Here is a 26,439-nt window from a genome sequence, read left to right as displayed (position 1 = left end):
TACTTGCTGTAATGTGGTGTACAAATGCATCACCAAAGTCCTTGCCAATAGGCTTCAAGCTTGCTTAAATTTTCTAGTAAACTCTAATCAGACAGCTTTCATTAAAGGTAGAAATATCTCAGAAAATGTTCTACTTGCCCATGAATTAGTTAAAGGCTATCACAAAAATTCTGGTCTTGGTAGATGTACTATTAAAGCAGACCTAAGGAAAGCTTATGACTCCATAAATTGGAATTTTATTATTATGTGCTTGATAGCTGCTGGTTGTCCGGTGAAGTTTGTTATGTGGATAAGGGAGTGCATCACCAATCCAAGGTTTTCTATATCTTTAAATGGAAGCATGGTTGGCTACTTCAAAGGAGGTAAAGGACTTAGGCATGGTGATCCTATTTCTCCCTATCTCTTTGTTATTGCCATGGACGCTTTCACAAGGTTCATGCAAAGGAAGATTCAAGAACCTACTCAGTTTAAGTTCCATCCTTATTGCAAAGCCTTGAGGATTACCCACTTGAGTTTTGCTAATGACCTCCTCATATTTACTGCTACTAATCTTCCCACAATAAATCTAGTAAAAGAGGGCCTTGAAGAATTTAAAGTAGCCTCTGGTTTGGATATAAATCCAAGTAAGAGTGAAGTTTTCTTCTCAACTGTGCCTCAAGATGTAAAATGTAAAATTCTGGATGTGTTTTAATTTAAGGAGGGTACTCTTCCAGTTAGATACTTGGGATTAACTCTTATCTCTGGCAGATTAAGGTTGAAGGACTGTCAGCCACTTATTTATAAAATTCAAGGCATAATCAAATGATGGTCATCAAGGAAACTATCTTTTGCTGGCAGGTTACAACTTCTTCAATCTGTTCTATATAGTATTCAATGATTTTGGTCAAGTAACTTTATCCTTCCTAAGAAGGTCATCGAGACTCTAAAGTAGAATTTTAATAATTTCTTGTGGCAAGGGCAGGGTACTGGCAAAGGGAAAACTAAAGTAGCATGGGAAAAATTTTGTTTACCCAGAAGAGAGGGAGGGCTGGGATTGCAAAGAGTTGCTAGTTGGAATAGAGCTGCTATAATGAAACACATTTGGAGCTTGTTTACTAAGGTTGGATCTCTTTGGGTGGCTTGGATTCATGCAAATCTTCTCAAAGGTAAGTGTTTTTGGACTCCAAAAATTCCTCAAGAATGTACCTGGAATTGGAGAGCAATTCTTAAATTGAGGGATGAAGTAAGGAAGTTTATCAGGTTTGAGGTAGGGGATGGGAAATCTATATTTCTTTGGCATGACCTTTGGCATCCTGCTGGGGTATTGATTCAAATATTTGGTTCTCGTGTCATTTATGATGCTGCATGTAATCTTGAAGCTAAAATGGATTCTGTGCTGAAAGATAAGACATGGATTTGGAGGCTTGCTAGATTTGATGCTCTTGTAACTATTTAGTGTCAACTATTCCTTGTTGAGCTTAAAGATGAGGATAAAGCCCTTTGGCAAGTTACTAAATCTGGGAAGTTTTCTTGTGTTGCAACATATGTAACGGCCCCGCCCCAACTATATAAATATTCTCCACTTTGGGGCCCATACCCCTCATGGTTTTTTTCTTCCTCAGATTGCACTGGGGAAAAGGCTTCTACACATTGAAGGGAGGTCATTCCTTATAAACACATTCCCATATACTTCCCTAGGCAATGTGGGATTCCATGGAATGCAAGACCCCCCCTTTTTGGGTCTCTACAACGTATGCTGAGATTAGAGATAAATCTAGTGAAGTTTAGTGGTGGAAGCTGGTTTGGTTCCATTTAACTATCCCGAAGCATTCGTTTATTGGTTGGTTAGCTATAATCAACAAGTTGTCCACACAAGATAGAATGGCCAAGTGGGGGTACTTGGGTGACAGCTTATGTGTTTTTTGTAGAAATTGCCTTGAAAGTAGAGATCATATCTTCTTTGGATGTTCTTTCACTAGAAGAATTTGGGATGACATGATGAAGTTGTGTCTAGTTTCAAATGCTCAGTTTGTGTGGGAGGACTTGATTGCTCGGGGTGGTTAGAGAGTTAAAAGGGAAGGGGCTGAGAGTAATAGCTTGCAAACTTGCTTGGTGGGCAACGGTCTACCATATTTGGCTGCAAAGAAATGCCATAGTTCATGAAGAAAGAATTTGGATAGAAGAACAGCTAAAGAGAAGCATCATTAAGGATGTCAAAGCTAGGTTGGGGTTTAAAACCAAGTTCAAGAAGTCAGTTTTGAATGCTACCATCTGTTGTAATTGGGGGATTGATCCAAGTAGTATTTTAATTTGATCCTTGAAATCTTGTGCTGCTGTGTTTTTGCCAAAGAGCTAGTCTATGTGCTACTGTGCTAAAGGTACTGGTTGTGATGCCTTATTGATGTTTTTGTTTAGATTGTTAGGGCAGTAGTTAGTGTGTTTTGCTTTGCCATCTGTTTTGGCTTGCTTTGGTTTTATGGTTAGTTTGTTTTGTTGCTGTAGTAGGGAGGTTTCCCTTTGCTAGTTTATCTTGGCTCTTCCTTTGTAATTTGTGTTTGTTTCTATAAATAAAAGCTGAATTACCCCCAAAAAAAAAAAACAAAGCTTTCTAGCCTCCATTTATCCCAACCTTTATTGTTTGGCAATGTTAGCATTGAAACTAGCATTGGGTTGGAGGTGTCATTGGCTTCTAGCTTTTGGTTTAAAATCCTCATTCCACAGGATCCATGGATCCTTCCACAAATTCACTTTCTTCCCATCTGCAATTACAAATCATTCTCCTCTTCAAATGGTTTCCCTGGCACCTAAAATTCCCTTCCAAATTGACAACATTGCTGCTTTGGTGTTTGCCTCAAAGAAGCTTTTGACAATGGCATTGATCATTTTGCGTGGTAGTTTGGACAAAAATGCTCTATGTATCTCAGCAAACTTATTGAGTCCTAAATGCCCACATTGTACCGGGTGTCATACAAATTCCCACAAGTTCAAAGCAAATTAGAATTTTTCTGACTTAACAGAATTCCATCAAAAAGTCCTGGTAACCTTGTCAAGCCTATTATAAAGCAAGATTGGTAGTTGGAAGGTTGAAATTGTGTATGAAGGGATTGTTTGAACAATTGATCTTATCAAAGTAACCTTGTCAAGCTCATTATAGAGCAACTGCGTTAGACAAATATTTGCTCCTCCAACCATTGAGCTTGCTTTCCATTCTTTCATTTATAAACACAAAATCCTCAATTTTCTTTCTTGACAACATTAGAAAGGAAGAGGATTGTCCAAGTGTTTGAGATTGGGCTTAAGCACCTTAAACCTTTGCTTAAAAGTGCACAAGTCTTACGTTTAACCTACCATTTGACAGCATAGCCTTAAACAGATGCATTTCGTATACACTTGAAAACTGTATGGAGGAATAAAATGCCATCAATCAAGTCCAGCATGTAGCTTACTTCAAACATGAAAGTTACAACCTACACTATCACTCTTTTTTATTATCTGATATTTAGTAGTGTACACCATTTGTTCATACAATATGCCTACAACACACAGAAACCACTAGCTAGATCAACAAAATCTTGTCAATATCGTTCAGCACGGTCCAAGTAAGTCCAAATAAGCTTTAGTCACTTAACTTACCCAAAACTAGAACTTGACCTCACCGTGTACTCCGCTACAAGTTGAGCAAAAGACGATGACTTGTTTTCTAGCAATCTATTTGGAGAATCATATTCCTCTATAAGCCCTGCAGCAGGATTCAGAGAAATTTGCTAAGCCATAGGATTACAATGAAATCATATAAACCATGAAACAACATTAGAAGTAAGAGAAAGTCATATGGTCAAACTAACCATTATTTAGTAGCAGAACCATGTCACTATGAAGAACGGAAGTTATTCGATGTGCAATGGTAATGACTGTACAGTTGGAAAAATGATGACTGAGGGTTTGCTGAATCAGATTATCTATAGCAGTATCAACAGATGCAGTAGCTTCATCCAGCACCAACACCTTACTTTTCTTGAGCAGCACACGGCCAAGGCAGACCAGCTGCCTCTGACCCACACTCCAATTCTCTCCGTTCTCACAAACTGCAGCATCCCTAAGAATATAAGTAATATGTTTCCATTACATAGTTTAATAATATTCCACATAAGAAGCTGAAATGACAAACCTGTGGAATCTAGTTTTCCTTCTTTCTCCCTAACTTTATCTCCAAGTTGACACTTATCCAAAGCCTAAAACAATTCAAGGGGAAAAATTTAAGGCAATGAATAAATCAGAAAAAATAAATAAATAAAAGCAAATGCCACCCATTGACCGCAAATCATAAAGGCATTGCATTGCCACTTTACAAACAAATTTAGCAAAGAGAAAATTCTTTTAATAACCCAAGAAGAAATCAACCCACCTCCCAAATTTGTCCATCTGTATGCTCATCGAGTGGATCCAGGTTGCTTCTTATAGTCCCTTCAAACATTGTTGGTTCTTGAGGGATAATGCTTAGTCTAGATCGCAAATCATGCAGTCCAATCAAGGAGATGTTGATTCCATCTATAATTATCTGACCAGCAGCAGGTTCAAAAATCCGGAAAAGTGCTTGTATGAGAGTTGATTTACCACTGCCCGTTCTCCCTACAATGCCAGTTTTCATTCCTCCAGGAAAAGTACATGTGAGACCTCGCAAAACAAGTGGCATATGTGGGGCATACCTTACCTACATTACACCCCTTATCATTAATTAATGTAGAACACATAAAAATCATAGTCATGAACGACCTTATTAACAAGATTACGGTTGGTTGGTAATAAATAGTAATGGACCAAAACTACCTGCAGATCACAAATATCCACTTCTCCATTTGGTGGCCAAGAATGATCTGGCCGGTTTTCTTCTATCTCAAGAGGAGGTTCACTTGGGATACAAGTGTATTGAAGTATTCTCTCTACTGATATAATTTTGTTCTCCATTTGGCAAAGAACCCATATTACCCAGGCTATGTTTAAATTAAGTCCATATGTCACAGCCAAGCCCGCAATGCCTTTAGGAAAAAGGAAACCAGAATTTTTTTTTTTTTTTTTTTAAAAAAAAAAGGACAATTAGAAAGGTATTACTCGAATTCCTTTACCAAATTAAACAAACAGTAAGGAGCATTGTTATTACACCAGATGGGAATTACTTACCTGGATCAATGACTCCCTCAGGAATAAATATCAAGAAAACCAAGGAGAAGAAAAATGTGATGGAAGACATCATATCCAAGCGGAAGCACAACCATTCCCTTGCACCAGCGGCGTTGAACTTTGGCCCAGAATATGCATCTGTGAGTTTCAAATTTACGTCCCTAAATCGTGACTCTTCATCAAAGCTCCTAATTGTTGTTGAGCCTGAAATTGTTTCAGCGAAATGCTGTATCACAGGAGCTTTGCACACGCCAACTAATCTTGTTAGTTCTCGTGCTGAAGGCATGTAATATTGCTGCATAATAATATATTTGTTACAACACTTCTCTCCGCATAAGAATGACTATAATACATTGGAATATCTTATGAAAAAACACTCCATGCACCTTGCAACTTGACAATAATCTATCTTAAGAAAAAGCATTTTAAAAAATCTCTTAGTAAAGGTTTTAAATTTAATCTAGGGGAGCATGCAGCATGTGCACAGCCCAAAATGTAAAGAAGGCGGTATGATATTGATATGTATAGAGTTATATAGTTTCAGGAAGAATGTAAGACAACATTGTGACAAAGTCAGAGGGTATACCTGATACCAGATACAGGTTGCAATCACTGGGATAAAAACAATAAGAACCTGCCATGCAACCTGAGACATTACTGCAATAATTCCAAGAAGCTGGATCATCGCAAAGGCAAATGCCCCAACTTGATATGGAATATTGAAATCCACTGCACTTTGGTCTGTAGAAGCCTGCCAGGAAACATACAGTCAATTCAATAAAAATATTTACACCAATCATGTTTCTGTGTGTGTGTGTGTGGGAGAGAGAGAGAGAGGAGAATTGTTTAAACCGAAGGAAAAAGCCATATAAAATTGTAAACTATGACTCTTTTGAAGCTTTCAATATGGAAATACCCATAAACATTTCCCACTTACTCTGTTTAGGATTCTTCCACTTGGAGTGGCATCAAAGAAAGACATGGGGGCACGGAAAATGCATAAGTGCATCTTATTAAAGAGTATAGTGGCTGTCTTGAACCCAGCAGTAAAAAGTACCAGGGATCTCACAAGGATGCAAAATGAACTTCCAATGGCCAAAGCGACATAAACACTTATAAGAGTGGTGCTAGAAACTGCAGGTTTCACATCCTGTGAGATTGGAGTTGCCCAAGCCATCCAATAATTGCTTCCAATTTGAAGGATCTGATAGAGAACCTGTGCCAGCAATACACAGGGCACAAGAGCTCCTTTGTATGCCATAGAAATATATTTCCAATAGACTAAAAACCCAACTTTACCTTTCTCTCTCTCTTCCTCTTGGATAATCTGTCCCTTTGATCCAACAACATCTTCTGTTTTACCATTTTGAACATCTTCATTTTCTTTTTTTTCAACGACCTCATCAGTGATATCCTTGCTCATATTTGTACTTTCAGAAACTGACCCTGCCTCTGCAGAATCAAGTTCAGACAAAGCTTTCTTATGTGCTCCCACAAGTTCCATAAAATCAGTTCCGGAATTAAGAATTTCATTGTACTTTCCAGCTTGAGTAATTTTTCCTTCTTTCATGACCTAACAACAAATGTAATAGTTGATTTCACAGATAGAAAAGTGGGGAACAATCCATTCATAAGTTGAGATCATAAATAAAAAGGTGGAAATAAACTTAATGTGAATGGCTCACCAAGATAAGGTCAGCAGCAGGTAAGAACTCTACTTGATGAGTAACATAAATCACTACTTTTGAACTCAAGAGGCCCAGCAAACATTCCTGCCATGTATGAATCAAGTAAATCCATTTCAAAAAGATCTATGTATTAACTACAGAAAACAAAAACTGAACAAATTGCAATAATATTCAAGTACCCCTACTGACAACAAGAAACCATCTTCAAATTTGTAGAACACCAATTTATAATATAATAAATTAAGGGGGAAAAAACACATTTTAATCAGAATAAAATGACATTAGAGTAGGAAAGGAAATTACCCGGAAGAGGTGGGATCCTGTATGAGCATCAACAGCACTAAAAGGATCATCAAACAAATAGATATCAGCATTTTGGTATAGAGCACGTGCAATTTGAATCCTTTGCTTCTGTCCACCACTCAAATTGATTCCTCTCTCACCTATTAGTGTCTGATCCCCAAACGAGAGAATTTCTAGATCCTTCTTCAAGGAACATGCTTCAAGGACCCTTTCATACCTCATTCTTTCCATCTCCTTACCAAACAATATGTTCTCTTCTATCTTGCCACTTTGTATCCATGGTGACTGAGCAACATAGGCCTTTGTCCCACACAACTTAACAGTGCCAGATATCCTGGGTATTTCTCCAAGGATACAAGAAAGCAAACTTGACTTGCCTGAACCAACAGTTCCACAAACAGCAACCCTCATGCCATGTTGCACTTTCAAATTTATATCTTTCAATGTAGGATTAGAGGAAGATAAATCCCAAGAGAAATTTCCGTCAATAATCTCTATTGCTGTATTTGAACTACCTCTTGGAAGCTTCTCTATTATGTCAAACTGCAAATCCTCAAGACGAAGAAATGAAACAATTCGATCAAGTGACACTTTAGTTTGAGCAATCATTGAAACTGTGTCAGGAAGATTAAATATAGGCTCCTGAAGAATCCTAAACGTTGCAAGTGCAGATAAGATCTTCCCCGACTCAAGTGGGATTCCGATTAGCATGCAAGCACCAAAAGTGGCCACAGACACAAATGTGGGAGCACTCCAAAAGACAAATGTAGTCATAGCATTAGCGTAAACATACCCTTTCAACCACCCTGCCTCGGTCTCCCTAAGCTTGGCAATTTTAGATAGAAACTTCATCTCCCATCCTTGAAGCTTTAGAATTCTCATGTTCCTTAAAATCTCAGACGTTGCCTTCATTCTTTTGTCTTTTGACTCCATTATCTTGTCCTGAAACTTCTCTTGGAATTTCTCCAATGGATAATTAGCCAACATAACAAGTACAGTTGCAACAAAAGCTGCAATTGAAGCAAGCCCAAGATTTTTATATAAAATTAACAATGCAACAGCAACTTGAACAAGGGCCATCCACGGATCGTGCATAAACCAGCCAAAGTCACCTATCCTCTCAGCGTCAACTGTCATGAGATTGATGATTTCCCCACTAGTGTGGCCCTGCTTTGACTGGCATGAAAGAGTCATACCTTTATCATAGATCATTGTAGCCAAGACTGATCTGACCCTAATTCCAACCAGCTGCAATCTAAAGAACCAGTGCCTCTGTGCGATGCATTCCACAAGTTTTGAAGCAAAAAACACGGAAACCAGCACATATCCCTCATTCTTGTACTGTCGGCGCCCATTAAGGTATTGAACAAAATTGTCAATAAGATATGGTCCAACATAGGAAGCCAATGTGTAGATCATCACATACAGGGCTGTCAAAAGAATCTCTTTCCATGCAAAGAAGAGTAATGCCTTCACTAGCTTCAATGTGGTCACATTATTAACCGTACCACACTCTGCCTCAAGCTTATTTCTAAAAACGGGGAAGGCCCCAACTACACTATCACCGGGAGCAAGTTGAGGAACATCCTCGAGGTCTAAGGTCTTCTTGTTGCCTAGAGCAATTAGAGGGCCCAGCCAAGAGAGTGTAAGATTGCTAAAAAATCCAGCACTTGAAAAAGGGGTTACAGTATCAAGCCCCTTAGACTTGCTTGACTCTGCTTCATTACTACCACTAGAATTGCCATTCAAAAGAGGTTCTTCAAGAAGGGCATCTTCATCCTCATTCTTTCCAAAATACCCCACATAACAGAGGAAGAAACCCGAGACAACCGAGACAACATCGGAAACACAATACTGAACTGGTAAATTAACATGTTTCCTATGAAGAACAACATCTATGGCAAGGCAATAACAAGAACTACAGAGGTAGAAACCCCACCAAACTCTCAATAAAAACGGATACTTTGATTTAGCTGAATTGAACAATTGAGTACGCAAGTAAACACATACTGAACCCCAAGCAAGTGTTCTGAGTGCTAAATCCAGAAGGGTCATTAGCCCTTCATCAGACCAACCATTTCTATACCAATAAAAGTAATTCAATAAACTTAACACTAGACTAAACACAGAAACACCAAAACAACAAATCACAGTCTGTTTGCAGTACAAGCCCCCTTTGTTCGTAAACTTCTCTTTTGGACCTTCACTATGCCCCACCTTAAATTTCTTGCACAACCATGAGATAAACAACACAGATAACAAAACCAAGTGCAAAGAACCGGAAAGCCCGCGTAGGAAAATGGGTTTTGTGAGAAAATCAGTACCTGAGTATGTGAGTGAGGAGTAGTGGTGTGAGAACAAGATTGACATACCGTGCTTTGAGGATTGAACAAGTTCCATTTTTAGTGGAGCTTTTGTGGATGTTGTGGATGAAATGATAGGCTGAGATAGAGAGGGAATCAAAGCTGGCTTTCCTTGGGCATATATGGTTCGAAGATTCATGGGCTTTGTAATAACGTTGTTTGTCATGGAAATAATAGGTGAAAAAATATTGTAAAAATATGTATTATAGTATTTAAATAATAAAAGTTGTCGTTTAAATAAGAGTACACCAGCTCTCAATATTTAATAAATATATTTTTTTTATTGTGGTACAAAATTGTGCCAAAAATGATGGCCAGTTTACTCATTATGGATGCAATGTATAACAACAGAATGACCTGCAAACTGCAGGTTGATTTTTCTCCACATGTGCGTCAATGTTTGTGTGATTGACTAAAAGGACACCGGAAACACAAAAAGTCAACGACAACTACAAAGTTGTGCCAAAACTATATTTTCAGTTACTTTCTTAATTTACATATTTTTTTTTTATTACTTTCAATAATGTGATTTTTAGCCTTTATCTTTCTTACCTACTGGTATATTAATCGTTCTTCTCTGAACTATCTTAAGCGATACTCCTTTTTTTTTTTTTTTTTTTTTTTGTCTTGGGCATTGTTGTTTCACATCCAACATAATTCAAACTCTCTCACATAATATCCACAAAAATATAGATATCTAATATAATATTGTAAATACTGTGTCAAACATTAATTTAGTCTTTCTTTTAAAGGTCAAAAGGGAAATAAAAAATAGCTGAAAATATTTTCAGTGATTTAAAAAAGAAAAAGAAAAACGCATACCGACAGAAAAATCAATATGAAGTTCATGAACAGAAGCAAACATTTTCCTCTTTCAATCGTTGTGCTGAAGTGAGTGGCGCTGTCTTTCTCACCACTTAAAAATTAAAACTATGGCTACAGAACACCAACTTTGACTTGTCTCCATTTTTTTAGTAAAAATTACATATGATTTCTAGCCATCATATAAGATCATAAATTAAAATAAATCTATCTAATTAATTCAAACAGTATACTCTAAACAATTTGTGTATTAATCATCAATATAGATTTATGCAGTTATAGAAATTTTCAGTCATAATATTTATTTACTTTATATATGCATGGTTTATATATGTGGGGGAATCATCAAGTAGTACATAAATAAGTTCAAGTTTATTCAAAAACAAGTTCCAAACTAAAATATTTAATCTAACTCGAAGTTGAGAGGGATGATCCTGCCAAGGTTGATAGTTTCAAGGCAAGTGCATCTCATTCTCCAAGGTTTAACTTCGATTTTTTCACTAAAATAAAGTAAAATAATCTTAATGATTTAATAGTCAAAATGACTCGACTCAATTATTAAAAAGAAAATTGATAAATTCAATTACTTTTTTTTTTTTTTCGCCATTTGGAAAACTTGTCGTTTCATGCATGGTTGGAGAATTTATCTATTTATAATTTCTGGCCATATAGTAAAATATATTTTATGTACTTCTCAGTCTCCCACTAATTCCCTGAAAATCTTGTGGCATTGTGAAAGTCACCAGTCCCTATTAGATCACCTTTCAATCATTGAATTTAATCAGTTTAATCTTCATATGCCACTTGCATTACAAGCATCTCTTTTCTTCAGCTTTCCTCGCACATGTTTGACTAAGTTTATATTTGTGGTAGTACTTGATTCAATTGTCATTTCTTTTGTCCATTTCATTTCCGTGTCTATGAAAAGTTGAAAATCAAAATGGTTTCTTTGTATTTTTAACAAAAATATTTAAGGTTCAAATCCAGAATCATAGTCCCAATAAAAGAAAAACCACATACGTCATTCCATCTATTCTTATTATCAGTGCTTCTTATCTAGAAAATTTCTTTCGGATTATTGTGTCATTTAATCTATTTTGTTATTAGTTTGTTTACCTACCTGATGAATTTAAATCTCTCTGTACATAAAACATATTCGTTTCATTTCATTGAATACAACATTTTCTGTATCTGGAAAATATTTGGTTTTGTTCACTTATGTTATGTGCATAATGTGAGCTCTATATGTCATACAATATGCTCTTTAACTCAAAATAAGTATATTAATATTTGTTATGATATGTTTTACTAGTTGAAATTCAGCTAATAAAGTAGTTTCAAGAAATTTAAAATACTATTTCAACTAAAACTTTATTACCAAAATATTCTTGAAATTTTAAAAACGTTTCATGATTTCTTTTGTTTGTTATCGATAATTATTTTTGGTTTTTCTATAAGATTGATAGATCTGATATGATGTGCATGCTTTCACTAACTTTTGTTCTTCTTTCACTAATTATTTTTGGCTTTCACTAAATTTTTTTCTTCTTTTTTTTTTTTTTCCGAATCATTTTTTATTATCCTGTAGTTCAATTTTGATGATGGTAGATTGGTAGTAATCTTTTTACCATTTGAAAGTATAGCCCTGAACATATGCATTCTTGCACACTTAAAGATTTCATCACATCAATCAAAAAAAAAAAAAAAAGGATTTCATCATATTTATAAAACTGTAGTCCAAAATGAGAGTCTGGACAGAGTGAAAATATAAAGCCGGCTCTCATTGTAAAAACTGGTGACTACGTTGTTGGACAGTGAATCAAATGCATGCGTGAGTGTGTTTTGATGAAGAAGCTTAGGAAATGGCAAAAATGAGGAGGAAAAAAATAACGGTTTGTTTTTTGAAGGAAAATTTTTATTGATGAAGGAAAAATCAACCTGGAGTTCCTAAAAAGGCTCAAACCTTTTCATTTGTATCTGTAAATTTGAATTTATTCAACTATGTATTGGCTTTATTCTGTGCCAAATTTTCTTATAATTCAGTATTTAGAAACCCTGTATTTAGGTGGGAATAATATAAGGGTTGTGTGTGAGAGAGTGTGAAGATTTAATCAAGAGTGTGCAACAAGAAGGTGACTCGCGATTGACTCGCGAGTGGTGACTCACCAAAATGAAGCACACGTGTGAAGCATGCAGGAAGATGAAGAGTAAGGCCAGCTAGATCACTACAGGACAAAAAGTACAGTCTAGCCTAGTCTGGTAATTGGCGACTGGAACTCGCAACTCATCGCAGTCGCAAGTGACTCGCCGTGCACCCTATTTTGCTGAAAAGTGACTTTTTACATTCCATCTCAGACCCTACTATAAATACCCTTATATCTACGAAATGTAGAGAGCTTTGAGAGAGAATTTTGAGAGAGAAACCCTAAAGAAAAACAAGATTGATTCATCCACAATCTTATACACTTGATTCTCCAAATTCCTCTACTCTCACCCTCTCCAGTGTCATACCCATGAGAGGATCATAAACCAAATCCTTACCTCACCAAATTCAAAGTAGTGAGAAGGTTCTTTGGTGTTTGGGAAGCAGTTCAAGATAGAACCAATTTATATTGGTTGATGCAATGGGCAAATTGCGGGATCCGTAAAGCTAAAGAAGACACGGTTTGGCATAACCTTGTTAGAGTAAGAAACTTTGAGGGTTTAGGTGCATTGGGTAGATTAGGCTTGGAGGGTCTATTACTATTCATATATTCCAACTGATTTTCTAGTAGATCATTTACCGCTTGGACGGTGGTGAAGAGGTTTTTCACTAAATTCTTCGGTTTCCTCTTCGATAACACGTGCCGGTGTTATCTTGTGTTTGCATCTCTCTTTCCCTTACTCTTAGCTTTTAATTTCTATTGATTGTGATTAATTAATGGCTTAGAGTAGTTTGCTAATCTGGGTATTGCCTATATTTCATATTTCGCACATATATTGTTTGAATATAAGCTTGTATTGGAAAATTTGTATTTGGGGCAAGGATGTCAATACCGCACCAGAGGCCGTACCGGTTTGGCCACCAGTACGATATATTTCGGATACCGGTCAATACCGATGTACCGTTTCGGGTTTACCGCTATTTTTTATATTTATAAATAAATAAAAAAATATATATATGTATGTATGTATGTATGTATGTATGTGTCTATGTATATATATATTATAATAAATATAAAAGTTTACTATAAAACATTTCCTCAATTCAGAACTAATTATTCATGGTTTTAGACTTTAGTATCAATTAAAAGGGAAAAATAAATAAAAATAAAATAGAAAGCTTAAAAGTTACCATTGCATGCTAAGAAAACAAATAATACTAATAAGTTAATGCAAATAAGTTACCATTCTGTCCTAACAAAAATTCAAAAATTACAAAACTTAAAAAAAAAAAAAAAAAAAAAAAAAAAAAAACTTTTTTTTGTACTGACCGGTACGCCCGGTACCGGCCGGTATTGCCTGAAATTGGCCGGTACGGCCGGTATTTTTTCCGGTACGAAACAAGGGGATCGAGCGTACCAGATTGCTGGCCAGTACGGTATATTCCAGCCGTACCGGCCAGTACGGTACGTAATCGATAACCTTGATTTGGGGGCCTAAACATTCACAAGTATTTTATACACTTGGTGAGTTTTTAGTATCACTGTGCTAGACATAACTAGGGACTATAGACTATTGGACGCCGTCCTTTTCAGTGTAAAACTATGCCCATGAACGCCCCCCACGTGACTTTTTCTTTGGCCAATTCTAAAATTGATAAATAGCATTGATAGTTACACATACAGTTCGGTCAAAATCGTGTTATTTAAAACACCATTTCAGTTAACTCATAAAATTTTGTTTTTAAAAACACAATTACATCATTTCATAGTTATTATCAACTAGTCGCAGATTCACGCGATACGTGGGAATAAATAAATTATTTTGTATTGTAATATAATGTATAATTTATTTCCTAAATTTTTTTTGAAGATAATTTGTTCTTCTTAAAAATTAAACAATTTCAATTCGGTCCAATTTTGTCCACTTGATCAATTTTAGTCCCTCTTCAGTCCATTTTAGACTAATTAGGCTTTAAATTGATTTATTTTGTTTCTTAATTTTTTGGTTGAAAATTATGAAATTTTATTTTATTTGGGCTAAACTTTTTATTTTTGAGTTAAAAAAATACAAAGAAAATACACAAATAGACATTAGAAATTAGAATTATTAGCCCTAAAAATGCAATAAAAAATATAAATATTCAAAAGTCTTATCGGTCAACATTGGTTCTATTCAGTCCATTATGTCATCTTCGGTCCTATTTAGTCTATTCTGTCCACTGAAGTTATATTTGGTCTAATTCGGTCAATTCCATCCTTTTTAGTCCACTACAATCCAATTCGGTCCATTTAGTCCACATTGGCTCTATTCTGTCCACATTAGTCCTATTCTATTGACTTCGGTCTTATTTGGTCTATTCTATCTACTTTGGTTCTATTTAGTCCTCTTTGGTCGACATTGATCCTATTCAGTCCATTCTGCCCACTTTGATCTACTTCAGTTCTATTCGGGTCATCCAGTACACTTTGGTCCTATTCAGTCCATCTTGTCTACCTTGGTTATATTCGGTCCATTTTGTCCACTTTGTTTATATTCAGTCTACACTAGTCCTATTTAGTCCACTTCGGTCCGTTCATTCTTATTTGGTCCAATTCGGATCACTTCAATTCATTTTGGTCCACTTTGATTTATTTTTGTGCACCTACATAATGGGAAAAGACATGTTTGTCCTGAAATCACCTAATCTAATTCCAAATTTATTATAAACAATTATAAATCTCAAACTTTTAATATTTAAAATCTTAAGCATAGCATTTATTGTAACTACACTTTTGTTGAGTCACATTTCAGTCCACTTCGATATAGGCTAAATTTAAGTGAAATTCTTTTTAAACATAAAGGCTATGAATATACAATGTAATCTTTAAGTCAGTTATTCATTTGTTTTAAAGTTGTTACTTTATGGAAGAATAAAATGCCATCAATCAGGTCGAGCATTATTCTTCATTTCAAGCACAAAAGTTACAACTTAGTTACTCTCCTGAGTCTCATCAATATCTATTATGATCTCAAATTTACTAAATATACACCATTTGTTCTTACAATATGCCTAAAAGGCTAAAACACACTGCAACCACTAGTTAGATCAACAAAAATGCCATCAATATCATACAGCATAGTCCAAACAAGATCACAAATCCACCGAGTTTTCTCCATTGTCAATAGACTTGCCAGAGTCAAATAAGCTTTGTTGCTCAACTTCCTGAAACTGGAATTTCACATCATGGTGTACTCTGCTACAGGTTGAGCAAAAGATGAACAACAGAAGACATAATTATATAGTCAAACTAACCATTATTTAGTAGCATAAACATAAAACCACTGAATTTTCGTCATTGTCAACCAACTTGCTAGAGTCAAACAGAGCACAAATATTCATAGTCACTTTACTTTCCAAAACTCGAATTTTCCCTCACAGTGTACTCTGCTACAAGTTGAGCAAAAGATGATGATTTGTTTTCAAGCAATCTTGTTGGAGAATCATGTTCCTCAACTAGCCCTACACGAAGATTGAGAAGAGCTTCTAGGCCATATAGTGTAAGACAAAATATAGTCTATTTTTATCATTTGTTAATTTTTTGATGTTTTTATATAATCTTCAAACTTCCACGCGTTGGCCTTTTATTTCCTTCATTTTAGGTAATTTTAATGTTTTTCTAGTCAAATTAGAGTCCTATCATGAAGTGCATCATTTAGAATTTGTTTAGAAATGTTTTTACTAGGAAAATGAGTTTTAGGAAGCGTTTAAATAAACCTATAATCTGTAAAAGTTCAGTTTGTTTATTATCTCTCTTTTGGTGGATTCCAGAGTCTTTATTTTGAATTCAAGGAATCCTTTAGTATCCAGCCCTTTCACGCTTTCCTTTATATCAGACCATAGGATTACAATGAAATCATTCTAACCATGAAAGAACTAAATGAACAAAAGCTATAGGAGTAAAACAAAATCATATGGTCATACTAACCATTATTTAGTAGAAGAACCATGTCACTATCAAGAACGAAGGTTATTCAATGTGCAATGGTGATGACTATACGGTTGGAAAAATGCTGCCTGAGGGTGTGCTTAATCAGATTATCTTTAGCTGTATCAATTGAGGCAGTAGCTTCATCGAGCACCAATACCTTACTTTTCTTAAGCAGCACACGGCCAAGGCAGACCAGCTGCCTCTGACCAACACTCCAAATTTCTCCATTCTCATTAACTGCATTGAGTCATAGACCATAAGAATATAAGCAATATATTTCCATAATATAGCTAGCTCTAAAATATTTGACATAAGAAGGTGAAAAGAAAAACCTGTAGAATCCAGTTTTCCTTCTCTCTTTCTGACTTCATCTCCAAGTTGACACTTATCTAGGGCCCAAAACAATTTAAGTGGAGAAATTATAACAAAAATATATATATAAATAGCATTAGTAGGCCCCATATATTGACTACAAATCCTAAAAGCAGTTTCTGCGTAATTTATGAGGACAATGTAATAAAGAGAAAATTCTTTCACTTGCCAAAAAAGAAACCAACCTACCTCCCAAATTTGTTCATCTGTATACTCTTCTAGTGGATCTAGATTGCTTCTCACAGACCCTTCAAACATGGTTGGATCCTGAGGGATAATGCTTAGTCTAGATCGCAAATCATGTAGTCCAAGAAAGGAAATATTGATGCCATCTATCATTATCTGACCAGCAGGTTCAACAATCCGAAAAAGTGTTTGTATGAGAGTTGATTTACCACTACCCGTTCTCCCTACAATGCTAGTTTTCTGTCCTCCAGGGAAGATACATGTGAGGCCACGTAATACAAGTGGCATGTGTGGGGCATACCGTACCTACATTGCACCATAAGCATTAATTTATATACATATAACAAACATCATAGTCATAAACAACCCTATACATAATATATACACACACACACACACACATATATATAATTTTATTTGGTGACAAAAGCTAAGAACTGACTCGGAGATCACGAATATCAATTTCTCCATGTGATGGCCAGAAATGATCTAGAAGACTTTCTTCTATCACAAGTGGTGGCTCACTTGGGATACTAGTGTATTGAAAAATTCTCTCTACTGATATAATTTTGTTCTCCACTTGGCAAAGATTCCACATTACCAACATTTGCAACATGTTTAAATTAAGTCCATTCGTCACAGATAAGCCTGCTGATAGTTTTTAGACCCCTTAAACAATTGATTAAACCTAGGTAATTAGCCAAGTTGTTACTTAGTCCAATTAAACAAGTCTAGGTTATTACAATATAAAAGATCAAATCATGCAAAGCAGTGGAAAATAAATAACACAAGATATGATCACCCAGGAAACCAAACCGGTAAAAACCTGGGGAGGATTTGACCTAGCTATCCTCAAGGTAAACTTGAATCCACTATCTTGAAAGAATCGAAGTTCATACAATAAGACTTACAAGCCCCCACGCTCGACTTCTTATTGCTACCAACCAGTAGAACTTACTGACACGACCACGTGCAAGCTCCAAATCCACGGACTCCTTCTTTCTTGGATTCACCACCAGCTACAAGCACATCCGCTTGTGTTTTCTTTAAGCTTCAATGGCAGCAACTGAATTGATCATCAAGGCGTAGATAAGTCTTCTCCTTGAAAACCCTAAGTTTGTGTAAAGGAAAACTCCTCTAGATCTCACAAGAGATTTACACAAACCGCAAATATGAGCAACACTAAAACGTGGCTAGGGTTTGCCTTTTATACTTAGGACAAATAAGAAACCCTAAAAACGTTTTAAAACAACTAGGGCTGAGTTGGATGAATCTGCAGAAAAGCATTCTGCCCGAGCTTTGATCGATCGAGCCTGTCTTTCGATCGATCGAGCCAGGCCGAAAGGCACAATGCTTCCTGCTTTAACTCGATTCCAACTTTACATTGACACACAACTTTGAGCTAGCTTTAAACACTTCTAAACATATTGTTTTGATCATGGTTTGCCAACAATACACATTAGAGTTCTAAATACATAAAATCCTAAACTTCAGAACCTAACACCTGCAATGCCTTCAGGAGATAGGAAAGCAAAGAAACAAAAAAGAAAGACAATTAGAAAAGCATGGTTTGAGTTCTTTTACTGATTCAATCAAGAGGAAGGACTGTTAGTAGGACACTAGATGGTAAATACTAACCTAGATCAATGTCTCCCTCAGGAATAGAGACTAAGAAAACCAAGTAGAAAACAAATGTGATAGAAGATAACATATCCAAGCCGAAGCACAAGCCCTCCATTACACCAACAATATTGAACCTTGGCCTAGAATTTGCATCTGCTAGTTTCATATTTTTGTCCCTAAATCTTGATTCTTTATCAAAGCTCCTGATGGTTGTTGCAGCTGAAATTGTTTCAGAAAAATGTTGTATCACTGGAGCTTTGCACACTCCAACTAACCTTGATAACTCTCGTGCAGATGGTAAGTAATATCGCTGCATGATTAAAATTTTGTGAGAACAATTCTCTCCACAAGAAAATGACAATAATACACTATAATATTACAATGGGAGTTGGGTTTTGATGAAGATTATAATTAGTAGATCTTTCATAGTTCAAACCCAAAAATATCTGAAAATTGAAGTGTAAAAAAGGGGCACAAAAATATACAGAAACACATTGTTCAACAAGTATTCAATTATCTAGAAACTCGTTGAATTTTCTTGTCAAAATGACAGCAACTGTCAGCATACAGTTAAAACATTTAATCTAAGAGATCTTGTAGCATGTACAAAGCACGAATTGTAAAACAAATGTTGCATGATAACAAATGGTAATTTTTTTATGCAGTCTGAGATGCCATGTGATCAAGCCATTTTTCAGTAATTCTTAAGTCAATATTCTGACAAAGTCAGATGGTATACCTGATACCAGATACTGGTTGCAATCACTGGAATAAAAACAATGAAAACCTGCCATGCAACCTGAGACATTACTGTAATAATTCCAAGGGGCTGGATCATCGAGAAGGCAAATGACGCAACTTGATATGGAATTCTCAAATCCACTGCACTTTGGTCTGTAGAAGCTTGCAAGGAAACATAAGTTAATTTAATAATTATATTTAAACCTATTATATTTACCTGAAAGATTGTTTATGTTTCTGTGTGCGAATGTGTGAGTATGTGTGTGAGAGAGAGATAAGAAGAAGAAGAAGAAATAATTACTTAAAATGGTGGACAACGAAATTTATTTAAAAAGTTGCAAGCTAAGCCAGAAGCACCCAAAAAAGAACCATCAAACACAACTTTCCACTTACTCTACTTAAGATTCGTCCACTTGGAGTGGCATCAAAAAATGACATGGGTGCACGGAAAATGCAGTAGTGCATCTTACTGAAGAGTTGACTAGCAGTCTTGTACCCCAGCTGTTCCAAGAAGCATGGATCTCATAAGGATGCAAAAAGAACTTCCAATGGCCAATAAAACATAGACAATCGTTAAGGTAGAGCTACCAACTGCAGGTTTCATGTCTTGTGAGACAGGAGTTGCCCAGGCCATCCAATAATTGCTTCCAATTTGAAGGACCTGACAGAGAACTTGTGCCAGCAATATAAATGGCGCAAGAGCTCCTCCATATGCCATAGTGATATATTTCCAATGGACTGATAGCCCAACTTTACCTTTCTCTCTCTTCTTCTTGGATAAGTTGTCCATTTGACCCAATTAAATCATCTGCTTTCCCATTTTGAACATCTTTATCTTCCTGGTTCTGCACAACCCCATTAGTACTAGCCAAATTTCCAGCTTCCTTGCTTATACTTCCAGAAACTAGCCCTGCCACGGTGGAATCAAGTGCTGACAAAGCTTTCTCATATGTTCCCACAAGTTCAGTAAAATCAGTTCCTGAATTGAGAATATCATTGTACTTTCCAGCTTGAGTAATCCTACCATCTTTCATGTCCTAAAAACAAGTTATAACTTATAAGTTAAGTTACCAATAGAGAAGAGAGTAATCAAGTTCAGAAATGAAAGGCTAGAAAGAAGCTAAATTTGAATAGCTCACCGAGATAAGATCAGCAGAAGGTAAGAACTCCACTTGATGGTTAACATAAACAACTATTTTTGACCTCATAAGACCAAGCAAACATTCCTGCCATATGGAAGTATATATAGTTTAAAAGAAGTTATGTAACAAATGTAGAAAACAAAACTAAAAAATTGCAATGCTACTTCATGAATTTTGGAGTACCTCAACAGACACAGAAAACCATCTTCAAACGTATAAATCAACAAATTTATGTACAACATAGTCAATAAGGTCTAACTCAAATGACACTTCCTTCTTGCATTGAAATGGGTGGAGGGTGAGGTCATGAGTTCAAAACCCACTCGATGCTTATTTACTTATCAATATTATAATACTAAAACAACGATATTTACATATTAATTGTAAATAAAACTCATTTAAACACTGAATACAATAGGTTAGGAAATTAAATTACCTTAAATAGGTGGGACCCTGTATGAGCATCAATAGCACTAAAAGGATCATCAAACAGATAGATATCAGCATCTTGGTACAAAGCACGTGCAATTTGGATCCTTTGCTTCTGCCCACCACTCAAATTGATTCCTCTCTCACCGATGACTGTTTGATCACCAAATGGGAGAATTCCAAGGTCCTTCTTCGAGGAACATGCTTCAACGACCTTCTCATACTTTTCTCCTTCCATCTCCCTACCAAACAATATGTTCTCTTCAATCGTGCCACTTTGTATCCAAGGTGACTGAGCAACATATGCCTTTGTCCCACACAACTTAACAGTCCCAGATATCTTGGGTACTTCTCCCAAGATACAGGAAAGCAAACTTGACTTTCCTGAGCCAAAAGTCCTACATACAGCAACCCTCATGCCTTGTTGCACTTTCAAACTTATATTTTTTAATGTTGGACTGGAGGATGATAAATCCCAAGAGAATTTCCCGTCAATAATCTCTATTGCTGTATCGGAACTACCTCTTGGAAGCCTCTCTATCACGTCAGGCTGCAAGTCATCAAGGTGAAGGAAGGATGCAATTCGATTTATGGACACTTTAGTTTGAGCTACCATTGAGATTGTGTCGGGAAGATTATAGATGGGCTCCTGAAGAATCCTAAACATTGCAAGTGCAGATAAGATCTTCCCTGACTCTAGTGGGATCCCCATCAACATGCAAGAACCAAAAGTGACCACAGACACAAATGTGGGGGCACCCCAGAAAACAAAAGAGGTCATTGCCGAAGTGTGAACATATTTCTTCAATCAACTTACCTCGGTCTTCCTCAGCTCCATGATTTTAGCCAGAAACTTCATCTCCCATCCCTAAAGCTTTAAAATTCTTGTGTTCCTTAAAATCTCCAATGTCACCTTCATCCTTTTGTCTTTTGATTCCATTTTCTTGTCCTGAAACTTCTCTTGTAATTTTCCCAAAGGAACACTAGCCATCATAACAAGTACCGTTACAACCAAAGCTGCAATTGAAGCAATTCCAAGATTTCTGTACAAAATTAACAATGCAATAACAACTTGAACAAGAACCATCCATGTTTCGTGCATATACCAACTGAAATCACCAACTCTGACAGCATCAACAGTCATGAAATTGATGATCTCCCCACTAGTGTGGCCCTGCTTTGACTGGCTTGAAAGGGTCAGAACTTTACTATAGATCATTACAATCAACACTGATCGGACCCGAATTCCAACCCGCTGAATCCTAAAGAACCAATGCCTCTGTGCGAGGCATTCCTCAAGTTTTGCAGCAAAAAACACTGAAACCAGAACATAGCCCTCATTTTTGAAGTTCCATCGCCCATTGAGGTATTGAACAAAAGTATCAATAAAAAATATGGTCCAACATAGGAAGCCAATGTGTTCATAATCACAAGAAAGGCTGTCAAGAGAATCTCATTCCACACCGAGAAGATTAATGCCTTTGTCAGCTTCAGTGTCGTCACTCCATTAATTGTACCACCCTCTGCCTCAAGCTTATTTTTAAAAGTTGGTAAGGCCCCAAACACACTATCACTAGGACAAAGTTGAGGAACATCCTCAAGGTCTAATGTCTTCTATTGCCAATTGCAATTAAAGGACCCATCCAAGAGAAAGTAAGAATGCTGAAAAATCCAGCATTCAAATAAGGGGTTACATTTTCACTCCCCTTCGACTTATTTGACTCTGCTTCATTACTAGCACTAGAATCCCCATTGAAAAGAGGTTCTTCAAGAAGGGTATTTTCACCCTCATTCTTCCCCAAAAACCCAACATAACAGAAAAACAAACCCCAAATGACAGTGACAACATCGGAAACTAAATTTTGAACTGGTAAACTAACATGTTTTCTACAAAGGACTACATCAATGAAAAGGCAATAACAAGAAATGCAGAGATAGAAACCCCACCAAACTCTCAATGAAAAAGGGTACTTTGATTCAGCTGAATTGAACAATTGAATACACAAGTAAACACAAAGTGAACCCCAAGCAAGTGTTCTAAGCGCTAAATCGAAAAGGGTCACTAACCCTTCATCAGACCAACCATTTCTATACCAATAAAAGTAACTCAATAAGCACAACACTAGACTAAACAAAGAAACACCCAAACAACAAATTTGAGCCTGTTTATAGAACAAACACCTGATGTTCTTAAACCTTCCATTTGGACCTTCACTATGACCCACCTTGAATTTGTTGCACACCCATGAGATAAACAACATAAATAACAAAACCAGGTGTAAAGAACCAGAAACCCCATGTAGGAAAACTGGTTTCATGAGAAAATCAGTACCTGAGTGCATGAGTGAAGAGTAGTAGTGTGAGAACATGATTGACATACCGTGCTTTGAAGATTCAACAAGTTTCATAATTTGTGGAGCTTCTGTGGGGTATTTCTACAAGAGATGATGGGAGAGAGAATCAAAACTGGCTTTCCTTGGATTATTGAGATGGATTCATGCACTGTATGCTGACACGAATGGCTGCAACCGCATGTTGACTTTTCTCTGTGATTGAAACATTTACACTCTTAAGGAATTTTCAACTTTGTCTTTCTTTGTAAAGTCGAAATTAGGAATATAAATATGGCAGAAAAAAATTCAGTGATTTTAAAATGAAAAAATAAAAACACACACTGATAGAAAAAATCATCCTGGAGTTCCGTAAAAGACCAAACTTTTTCTTCTTTGAATATCTGTGCTGGACATAAGTCACAGAGATGGGAAGTGTATTCAATTTTAAACTATCGACTGTGTGTATGACAAAATCATTTACTCTTAACATATAGATTAAGTGAAATTTAAGATTCTCAAACATTAATTATTAATCAATAAATTTAGAAATGACTCAGTACTTGTAAGTAAGATTTACAATCAAATCTTTATATATAGTCCAAGCCTCTGCTCCATGGACTAAGTTTCAGCAGATGATACCGATTGAACACTGCATGAATTGGTAAAATTAGTACAGACTTTTACAATACAACAATTATTATTATTATAATGCCAAAACAACAGAGCAAATAGAAATCAAACCAACTCCTAACCTTATCATTTTCGAGCCTGCATGGCTGTTTTGAAGTTTGTCCATCTCATGGCAAGATAGTCTGCTAGGTTTAAGGGCAGTCATCGTTTGGTTGAGACCGATCAGTTTCACAGGTAAGAGAAGGGAAAGAGAGGGTTTGGAAATCTATAAAGAATATATTGATCAGTGGAATTTTCTTTTTCCTTTTATTTATCTGAAATAGAATTCTACTTTAAAACTCTGGCTATTGTTACTTCACACCCACACCCCACAAGAAAAGTTTCTTGTACTCGTGGGGTGACCTATTTAAGCAAAGTATGAAGGATCCGAAGAGGTTTCGGGTTTTGAAGGAGAGAGAGAGAGAGCAACAATGGTGAGTAGAATTAAATGGGGAATGTGAAAAGAGTTTCAAAAGCAATGGAACGAAAAGAGAGACGTTGTTTGATTGTTTGAACGCCACTCTTTGGAATTTATGGTAAACCAAAAAAACGGTGTCGTTTTCATTATTAGAACGACAAGTGCAATTTTTTTTTTTTTTTTTTGGATGGTTGATAATTGCAATTTATTTAAGGAAGATCGGTAATTAAAAAGGATTAAAAAAAATTCAAGAAAAGTTAGAAAGAATTTGAGGAGATATTAATGTAAATGTCAACAGTAAAGTGTGATCTCAAAAATGGAAGTTATACCATTCAAATGTTTCAAGAGAAATATTCAGCCAAAAAAAAAAAAGGTTTCAAGAGAAATGTTATGTCTACAACATTAATCTTAAGTGGAAAGTTGTTTTTTTTTTTTTTCAAAAAAAAAAAGTGACAAGTTGTTATTAGTTGTTACAAGTAGCCAAAAAAGTAATTTACTTATCGATTTAAATTAGAATTAATAACAACTTATCACTTAAAATTTGGTATGAAAATATTGTGAATGTAGTATTTCTCAATGTTCCAATGACTTTTTTTTTTCTTTTGCATCTATATTGGAACGTTTCATTCAAATTTAAATGCTATATTTAATTTACAACATTTTAAAGTCTAAAAATGTGAAAAAGTTTTAAAATGTGAAAAAGTTAGAAGAAGAGGTTTTTTTTTTTTTTTTTTTTTTTTTTGAGAAAGAGTTAATAGAAGAAGTTAATAGTGTACATTTCTCGAAAAAAAAAAAATAGTGTAATTATTGTTGACACATGGTAATAAGTAGTCAACAAAATTGCAAATTGAGTTGTAGCACATGGCATTGTCTATCCTAATCATAAAATGCTAGATTCTAAAATGTGTCAAGTACTGAAAACCACAAACTTAACAAATGTTGTTTGAGAATGTAAAATAGGTTTTCTTTTTTTGCATTCCCCAATGTTAGTGCTCTTAGTATTGTCTTCAGTAACTATATATAGTATACTAGATTAGATTAAATAATAGATATATTAATAATAGTTTCTTTTTTAATGAGAATATATTGATGATATTGATATTGATTTGAATTTAGGTTTTCCAATAAAAGGAGAATATGATATGTTTGCTTCCAGTAAGGGTTTTTTTTTTTTTTTTTTTTTCAATTTTGATGATGATGGATGGTAGTGCATCTTTTCACCATGTAGATGTAGTTCTAGGATCAAGTGACCTACCATTTGACGGCATAGCCTTAAGCATATGACATTCTTGCTCACTTATAGAGAAAACTGTATGGAAGAATAAAATGCCATTAATCAAGCCTGAAAGTTCAAATATGTGTATAAACACCCTTGAACGTTTAGACCCCCAATTTACAAATTAACCAATTCAAGCTTTATGTCAAACAACTAGTGTGTGGAAAATGAACATAAGCTATAATATAGAATTGGAAAAACTATCTAAGCTAAATTAAAATCATAACCCACAGCAGATAATAAAAGGCAAAGATAAAGGGAAGGAAGATGCAAACACAAAGACAACACGCGATGTGTTATCTGTAAGTTCAAAAACATGTACAAAACACCTTTGAACGTTTAGACCCACAAATACAAAATAACCAATTCAAGCTATATGACAACCAACAAGTGTGCGGAAAATGAACATAAGCTATAAACAAAATTGGAAATCAATCTAAGCCAATTATAAATCACATCCACAGCAGAAAATAAAAGGCAAAGATAAAGGGAAGAGAGATGCAAACACAAGGACAACACACGATGTGTTATCGAAGAGGAAACCGAAGCCCTCGGCGTAAAACCTCTCCGCCGCCCTCCAAGCGGTCAATAATCCACTAGAAAATGTAGTTGGGATACATGAACAGCAATAGACCCTCCAAGCCTAATCTACCCGATGTACCTAAGCCCTCCAAGCTTCTTGCTCCAACGAGGTTGCGCCGAACCTTTTTCTTTTCTAGCTTACCGGATTCCGCTACTAGACCATAGCATCCGCTATCCTTGGCATCTTCCAATGCTTCCCAAAACTCCAAAAACACTCAACAC

The 26,439-nt window shown here is 35.8% G+C and overlaps 1 protein-coding gene and 1 pseudogene across 3 annotated transcripts; both read right to left on the bottom strand.

Moving 5' to 3' along the window:
- Positions 1-3,381: 3,381 nt before the first annotated feature.
- LOC126694381 (ABC transporter C family member 3-like) lies at positions 3,382-9,715 on the bottom strand. 3 transcript variants are annotated; one of them, XM_050390621.1, is made up of 10 exons: positions 7,149-9,707; positions 6,843-6,929; positions 6,095-6,730; positions 5,744-5,908; positions 5,158-5,452; positions 4,807-5,015; positions 4,385-4,690; positions 4,148-4,211; positions 3,825-4,064; positions 3,382-3,718 (listed from the first exon to the last, which is right to left on the bottom strand). In XM_050390621.1, exons 1-10 carry the CDS (start codon positions 9,675-9,677, stop codon positions 3,609-3,611), a joined length of 4,641 nt encoding a protein of 1,546 aa, XP_050246578.1. In that variant the 5' UTR covers positions 9,678-9,707; the 3' UTR covers positions 3,382-3,608. The 3 variants fall into 3 exon arrangements, 2 of the variants coding, with proteins under 2 accessions (XP_050246578.1, XP_050246579.1); XM_050390622.1 differs by lacking the exon at positions 6,843-6,929 and having other exon boundaries at positions 7,149-9,708; XR_007645749.1 differs by lacking the exons at positions 3,382-3,718; positions 3,825-4,064; positions 4,807-5,015 and having other exon boundaries at positions 7,149-9,715.
- Positions 9,716-16,438: 6,723 nt separating this feature from the next.
- LOC126694386 (ABC transporter C family member 3-like) lies at positions 16,439-24,396 on the bottom strand (annotated as a pseudogene).
- Between the last annotated feature and the right edge of the window lie 2,043 nt (positions 24,397-26,439).

Source organism: Quercus robur, chromosome 8 (assembly GCF_932294415.1).
Source record: "Quercus robur chromosome 8, dhQueRobu3.1, whole genome shotgun sequence".
NCBI lineage: Eukaryota > Viridiplantae > Streptophyta > Magnoliopsida > Fagales > Fagaceae > Quercus > Quercus robur.
The sequence above is the reverse complement of the archived record's forward strand: the minus strand, read 5'-3'. Positions and strand labels throughout refer to the sequence as shown.